The sequence below is a fragment of the Rhopalosiphum maidis genome, chromosome 3 (genome assembly GCF_003676215.2).
Source record: "Rhopalosiphum maidis isolate BTI-1 chromosome 3, ASM367621v3, whole genome shotgun sequence".
Taxonomy (NCBI): Eukaryota; Metazoa; Arthropoda; class Insecta; order Hemiptera; family Aphididae; genus Rhopalosiphum; species Rhopalosiphum maidis.
The window spans coordinates 4,907,361-4,915,836 of record NC_040879.1 but is presented as its reverse complement, the minus strand read 5'-3'; the positions used below and the strand labels follow the sequence as shown (position 1 = coordinate 4,915,836).

Genomic DNA, 8,476 nt, shown 5'->3' with positions numbered 1-8,476 from the left:
TTAAAAACCGAAAAACATATGAAGGCCGTTAAACGTGCAGAAAATCAAAGTGAAAAAAAAAACAACAATTGGTTACCAACTCTACCAAAAAGTCCTCATTCAGTAAAGATTTGTGTTTTGCGTTGTTATCAGCAAATATACCACTGAATAAAGTTTCAAATCAAAGCTTTCGTACATTTTTGGAAACTTATACCGGAAATAATGTTCCTACAGAAACAAACTTGAGACTTGGATACATAGATGACATTTTTGACGAAACAATGAGTAAAATTAAACTTGAACTGTCTGGTAAAAAAGTTTGGGTCAGCATTGACGAAACTACCGATGTTGAAGGTAGGTTTGTTGCTAATGTAATTGTTGGTATACTTGAAGCAGATTACCCGGGTAAACAATATTTAGTTCATTCAGAACAATTAGAAAAAACAAATTATTCGACTATTTGCAGAGTATTCGACAAATCTATCGGAATCATTGGTATTCAACACGAGGATGTTTTATTGTTTACATCCGACGCCGCTCCCTATATGATAAAAGCTGGTAATACATTGAAAGCATTTTATTCCAAAATGATTCATATTACGTGTACAGCTCATGGACTCCACCGAGTAGCAGAGGAAGTAAGGGGCAAATTTAGTAATGTCGACAAACTTATTTCTAGTGTTAAGAAAATATTCCGAAAAGCACCAAACCGTGTTCAACTGTTCAAAGATGAAGCTCCTCATTTAAATTTGCCACCGGAGCCTATTATAACACGTTGGAGTACGTGGATCATCGCCTCGAATTACTATTGTGAAAACATTGAAATCATACGTAAAATTCTCGAAAAACTAGACGCCGATGATGCTGTTAGCATCAAAGAGGCCAAAAAATATATTTCCAAAGCTGGTATTGAAAGAGATTTGGCCTACATAAAGTCCAATTTTACAATTTTAACAGTTTCCATTACCAAGTTGCAAAAACAAGGGCTACCATTAGCTGAAGCTATAAATGTATTTGAAAATGTTGAAAAAGTTTTTGAAACCCTTCAAGGACCAATTGGAAAAGCTGTTTTTAATAAACTCAATAACGTCACCCACAAAAATGTCGGTCTTAAAATTTTAAAAAATATTTCAAATATATTATCTGGTGTAACTATGAACACAGAACTTGAACCTGGACTTCCTGAAGACTTTTCAATGTACAAGACTCTACTAAGTAACAATCGAAGATCATTTCACTTTGAAAACTTGTACAAACATCTAATTATTCAATGTAACTTTCAAGGTAAATATATGTTTAAAAATATTTAAAATATATAGGTATCATTATTCATTATTAATTATAATTTATAATTTTTTTTTTATAACAGAACAATCGCAGAATAAATGAGTACCACAAGTCGTTTACCACAATAATTCCGATGTTATATTATTCAATTTTTTTTTTTAATAATAATAATAATTTTTTTTAGTGCATATTTAAGCGCTTATATGAATATTTTTAAGAGCATATTATTGCGCTTATAATAACCTTTTTTAGAGCTATAAGTTATGAGCCCTGGTAATGATAGAGGAAATAATAGTAAGTTGATCGGGGACTATTATATATTTCTAAATCATTACTTGTTAAATAATTATAACTTGATGATATTACCTCTCTGATTCCTGTGTTGATTTGTTTGTTGAAATTGTAGTTCGCGTTCAAGATGTAATATGAGGTGATTGATTTATATTTTAAAATAATTAGACCTTTTTTCTTTGAACCACTATTGTAATTTTATTTAACTTATTTTTTTGATACACGTATTTTAATTAATTACAAACGTTTATAACTTATTTAATATTATTTCTTATTGCATGAACGATCTGCATAGTCTCTTACACTCGCTTTAGACCGTCCGCACAATAATACAATAATGGACACGCCGTTAGCGACTACTAGTCTCCTTATATACCTAATTCTTATACAGATAAGAGTGTGTGCGTGTGTATATGTGCATATGTGTGAGTTTTATTTTATATTTAAAGCTATCAATTATTATAATTATTATACATATGTTATTACTACAATTCTTATATATATCATTGTATTTTATTGAATATTACTTATCATACAATTAAAATTTAAGATATATGATGGCTAAGTGCACATCATTACAGTAGTAAGCAATTAACACAATTGTACACGTTTCACATTGATGTATGCTCTAGTTTTCACGAACGCAATGCTTTCCCCATCGTTTTTGCTTTTTGTCCGTTAAAAAGCAACAAACCTACCATCGCCTTTTTGAGGAAATGAAAAATATTGGATGGAATCCACAGTCCGTACTCCTCGACTTCGAAATTGCCACAACAAACACCTTAACAACTATTTTTCCTAAAATAAAATTACGTGGATGCCATTTCCACTTCACGCAATGTTTGTGGCGAATAATTCAGGATATTAGCTTAACATCCGTATATAAATAAAATGAAGATATTCGAATGTATGTTAGGAAGTGTGGAGCAATGGCTTACCTTCCTCTTGATAAAATTAACGACACCTGGCTTATTATTCAAAGTGATAAACCTGATGACGTGAAGCTATCTGAATTTAACGACTATTTTGTTGAAAACTGGCTCGACTCCGCCACTATTTCTAAGAAAATGTGGAATTGTCAAAATGAAAAGCACCAAACCAACAACTCGTCGAAGGATGGAACCATAAATTTAAAACATTGGTGGGAAGATCGCACCCGAGTATTTGAGTTTTAATTGAAAAACTGAAGACAGCAGCAGCAGAACGTGACCATCGACTTTTACGCACTGAATTAAATTTAGAAGGGACTAAACGTAACAAAAAATATATAAAATTGGACGAAAGAATCAAACGTATTACTCAAAACTTTTTAGAAAATAACAACTTAAAAAATTGTTCATACTCGTCAAATTAGTATAATTATATTATTATTATTTTAAACTATACTTATTACAATGATATTTTACATTTAGGGTTAGCTACACACTGAACGTATTTATTCGTGCGCCCTCATTTTTAAACACGCCAGAGTATTGCAAAATATTTTGCCAGTCCTAAGCCTGACCAAGTGTGAAGGGAAATTAGTGTGTACGCAAATGACAATTGATGTCATTCTTGGTAATTACATTGTACGCAAGTGAGAACATTTGTAACTAAAAATAGAATGTACGTAAATGAAACGTACGCATCTGCACCGGATCCATGGGTACAACCATCAACAGTTTACGGAGACTTTTAACTCACCGTACCTAATCAATGGTAATAAGACATTGAAGTAAAAACCGTTTTTTATTTTTTAATTTATATAGTACGTGTACCGAATTTAGATGATAAAAATGAAATTTAAACTTATAAAGCATTATATAATAATGTAAATTCACATATTTTCATGGCCGGTTAAAAATGTATGCTTCACCTGACTCAAATTCTACACACACCAATTATTTTTAATATTAATATAAAATCATAAGCTATGATGTTATATATAAACTTATTAATTTTGAAAATAAAATTATCAACAGGTACGTTCTGAAAAACTTCACATGGATCAGTGGCGTTAAATCAATCTAGTTGAATCTCGTTGCGTTGGTAGAGTCACAAGTGAATCAAATACAACGTCGTAATGAGACTGCCACACTTTTTGACCCTTTTTTGGTATTTTGAATAGATATTTGTATGTCTTCCATTAGCTTATCAATAATAGCCATCTGTTGACACGACTTAGTTCGGAGTTTTTCTAGCTGATCTGATAAACAGGCTATGTCGTTGGCTGCCCGACACTGAACTGATGATATATTGCCATTGATAGTGGAAAGTTCAGCCGTAAGTTTTGCATGTCGTTCATGCAGACAGTGGTTCTCGCCGTCGGCCCTGTCATTTTCGGAACGGAGCCAGTTAAGCTGGTAGAGCAGCGCCTTTCCCCCGACGTCTTCACCATCAGTATCTTCCGCCCGGGCATTCTGCAGGCATCCTGACACTACTACAGACTTGATATAACCTGGCTCCGTAGAATATCTCTGCCAGTCAAACGTGGGCATCACTTCCTTGACGTGAAACACCGATAACTGGGCCCGATTCAACGTCCGGGACTCAAGCTCCGCGTACCGGTCACGTATGAACATGTGCTCACGGGCCAGCACCATACCAATCTGTGTCACGCGGTTGCTAAAGACATTGTCTACAAAAGACCGAAAATCTGTCAACACGTCGCTTGTGACACGCATTAGCAAATCACCGCGGTCACAAGTATTCACAGCTACGTCCCGAAAGAACTGTTGCATACTGACATTCTCTTCTACAGTCACTAGTGCCGACTTAAGTATGCAATCAGCCTCAGTGTCTGGAACAGGCAGCTGTGGGTAGATAACTTGTTCCGGTTTTTCGTTATCATTGGAAAAGAACGATCCACACATTTCGTCTACATTTGGATGCTCATCTTGTAAACAACATTTGTTTGTCTGCCATCCTTCCGTGCAACATAGTTGATCGTTTTTTAAACGCTCTTTCTGAAAACATGTTTTGTTTTCTTCGGATTCTTCTTTGGTACAACTGACTTTTTCGCCGGATCTTAGTGTACTAATCAGCAACTTCAATTGACTCAGTTCGTCATCGCTTCGTCGAATAGAGCACGTCAATTTTGCCAACGTTTGTCTTGCACATTTGTACGTTGCTGACTCGCGCAAAATATTGTCGTCCGTGCATCTTTCCCACGCCTCCAGCAAAAGTTTTTCGTATTGATTTGTACTTGTCATTGTTAATTTAGTGTAAACAATTTAATATAAATTAAAATTTACAGAGATTTTAATTGTTTCTGATCATAAAAATGTGATAAAATGTTTATTCGTTGTCGATCTGTTTGTTTCTATAGTAACCAAATATGAGATTCTTTGTCTCAAATAGCTAGTAGGTATGCAGACTACTATTTATATTTAAGATATTTTTCGATTATGTGTTTTTGTATTATTGTAATCGTTATACTTCCCATATTTTAAGTAACCCAACGTTTTATTTGTGATTTCCAAAAACTATTTTAAAAACTACTTTAGTAATTAAGCATGAGATAAAAATTAAAGCTTTACTAATTATTAAGTATTTTAATATAATACAATTAAATATCGGATTAAAAAAATTATTTATTATACTGACCAGCAACCATTTTAATATCTATAACTATCTATTGGTATTCTTTGTTTGATCAATTTAAAATGGTGACTTATAATTTTTCAGAGTATAAAAGATAAAAAAAAAATTAATTATACACTTTATTATTATTTATTACCAAGGCTGTGAATTTAATAAACTTAAAAATATGTTCTAAAAATTATTAAAATTTAACTTATATTCTTATTTTTTATTAATTTTAGTTAAAATATTGGTAATATTACAAATTGGTATGCTTGCATGAGTATATGACTTATTGGGCTTTACTAGTCTTGATTTTCATCGTACACAAGATCTATAAAAATATATATGCCTAAAATAGAATGAGTTTCTACTTAAAATTATACATTTTATAACTTTACAGTAGTTATTGCTTTGTACAATCTACGATTTCTTCAGATTGTCAAATTTGAAAGACCTCTTGTTTGGTGCCAACAAAGATTTATATAAAGAAAACGAGCGTTCTACGTCTGATGATGTTATTTGGGTAAACTTTTGAAATACGTTAGTCACTACTGGTTAAATCTTCTGATATATCCAAACCTTCTCTTTTTCGCCAGTTAATATTTTTGAAATCTTTTGTTTTTGTTCAGAACTGTTTGTCATTTTTACTTACAATTTCGAAGTTTTCATTATAATATATTGTGGCAGAAATTCGCGTACCCCATCATGTCAAAATAGGTTCAGGGGGTATAAATAATAAAAAATTACAAATAACTATTAATTTACAAAATTCCCTGTGGTTACAAATTTCTTAGAAAGCAAAATATACTACCTTTGCTATATGTCAATACTATTAGAAAGTATTCATTAGCATTTAAAAATGATTGTGGTTTCGACAAAGTTTTATAAGAGAAGGGAATTTTGTTAGTAGATGAAGTTTTTTTAAGGTCAAATATTTCAGTTAATAGTCGCACGTTAACTTACACACTTGGAAGATTTTGGTAATTATGTGTGGAAGTCATGCTTATAATTTTACCCAACTAGTGGCAGTATTTACCTCCAAGGGTCTAGTGAAAGGTATTTAAATATCTCATCTAAAATAAAAATATTTAATGATTTTATAAAATATTTGTATTACCTAAGTATTGATTTGACTAAATTAGTTATAAAGGCAATACTGCTATAAGAAGATGAAAATACAGAAGTAATAAGTTTGACTATTGATGGTGCTTCTTCAAATAGGACGATGACTATGAACTAGGCATCAGTGGAAAAATGGGACAACTAAATAATTACTTTTTAAATGTGTTTAATGACCAACATAAAGTATTTGTCTTTAGGGATGCTCCATATATTATTAAAACAACAAGAAGTCACCAGCACGATAAAAAAATTTTAAGGGCAAGCTAAAATTTAAACAGGGTAGACGTATAAAATAAACTCTAAATAATAGAAAAATATCTCACTTTCAGATTCATTCATCAAAATCATCTATAAAATGGTAATATTATCATTCCATATTTAAATTAGAAAAAATAGGTTAATGCTCTAAAAAAACCAAATACTATGTTATTTTAAACAATTTATTTAAAATGAAGATCAAGTTTGCAACACAGCTAAATAAAAATAACAGAATATTTTATAATAAAGTATGATATTAAAAAAAAAAAAAAATACTTTTTTAAACTTCATTGTATTGTCCAGATATTTAGCAAGTCTATGACTGCCGGAATCAGCTTTTATAAAAATAAGGAAAAAGAACTTTTTAAAAACTCTAAAGAAACAAAACAGTTTACTCTGTTTTTAAATTATTTATTTGATGTGCTAAATCGTACAAAAATGAAAGAAAATGTTGTCTTACATGTGCTCTTATTTAGTATATTTAAACTTTTGTATCATGCATGTTTCATTTTTGAAAAACTATTTGTATCAAATGTGTGTTGTAAAAGAGTGTAAATAATTTCGTGACTTTTTTAATTAACAATCGTAGATTCTAAATAAAGCGATGGAATGGTAAGATTCTTGGAAAATATATGTAAATCAAAAGATTAGTGTAGGCACCTATATGTATAATATTTAATTTAATAATAAATTTAAATAATAATTTTTAACTGTAGACCAAAAAAGCAAAAACTAGTACTTGAAATAACATATTTAAAGAATATGTTGGATGAATCATGTGAAAAAATGAAAAAAAATGGATACTTTAGTTGAAGAATGGGATTGTGAGGATATTTTTATAGAACATGATAATACAAAAAGTTCAGTGTTTGATTATGATGTATATTATTTAGTAGGGTAATTAAACTCATTATTTCTTATTAATTACAGAACATTTAAATAATAATAATTTTTCTTTAGATATTTAGCTCGACATTTGAGTTAAAAAATCAAATTGTGAATTGTATATAGACGGATTAAAAAATTGTTCTTAAGTAACTAAAAGCTAATCAGAATTAATTAATTTAATAAGTGAAGGTTTTCTAATTCAACCAAATGAAAATTTGTTTAAAATCCTACAAGTATTGGAGAATGGTTTTACTAACCAGTTATAATATGTTTTTGAAAACACTTGAGTTTTTTTTTTAATTTTCCCTCAACTTGAAATTTCCTTGTCCAGACCACAAAAAACAAATTGTCTGATATTTTCAGTTCGTATATCATAATGCGGATGACGCAATACACCTAGGTTAGGTTAGGTAAAAAAACACAATTTGATTTAGATGATCGGTACTAAGAAAAAGAATACTTAATTAATATAATTTATTATTTCAACAAGTTTATTTATTGTAATTATGACATACCTTATTCTATATAAAATTGTAATTCTGTTTTTATCAGTGACAGTGTTTCACCAACGCCGGACTTACCTTTGTTTGGCTTGTGGACGGCGATGACTTATGTTCCGATTATAATTAGGAGAAGGTAGGAACAATAAATAATTGAATAAAAACAAATTGAACAACGTGATATAAACTTTTATAGATATAGTATTTTAAATAAAACAAAACATAATGTATCACAGAAATTATTTTATAAATATATAAAATAAAATAATACGCCAGCTGGCATTATCATAGATGATTCATGTTGTATAAATGAATAATTAATACTCATAATGATAATATAAAAGGAACGGTATCGTAAGGAATGATTTGGAGTCTGGATCACTTTCTGTATTGAGCTGAGCTGAATGACAAAAATACCAAAATGAACAGGAGCTGGTGATAAATGTTGCTGATTGGCAACGGCACAACGAGTGGGCGATTTTTCAATAAACGATCAAGAATCTATTCCCGATCTTCCGTTTACACATCAAGAATTTATATTTCCCACTGTTGAATAGCCAAAATGGACTTGATGTAATCTATAATTC

At 30.5% G+C, this 8,476-nt stretch overlaps 1 protein-coding gene across 1 annotated transcript; it reads left to right on the top strand.

Moving 5' to 3' along the window:
- The first annotated feature begins 545 nt into the window (after positions 1-545).
- On the top strand, positions 546-1,443 carry LOC113559956. The gene is made up of 2 exons (XM_026965750.1): positions 546-1,263; positions 1,349-1,443. Exons 1-2 carry the CDS (start codon positions 567-569, stop codon positions 1,366-1,368), a joined length of 717 nt encoding a protein of 238 aa, XP_026821551.1. The 5' UTR covers positions 546-566; the 3' UTR covers positions 1,369-1,443.
- The last annotated feature ends 7,033 nt before the right edge of the window (positions 1,444-8,476 follow it).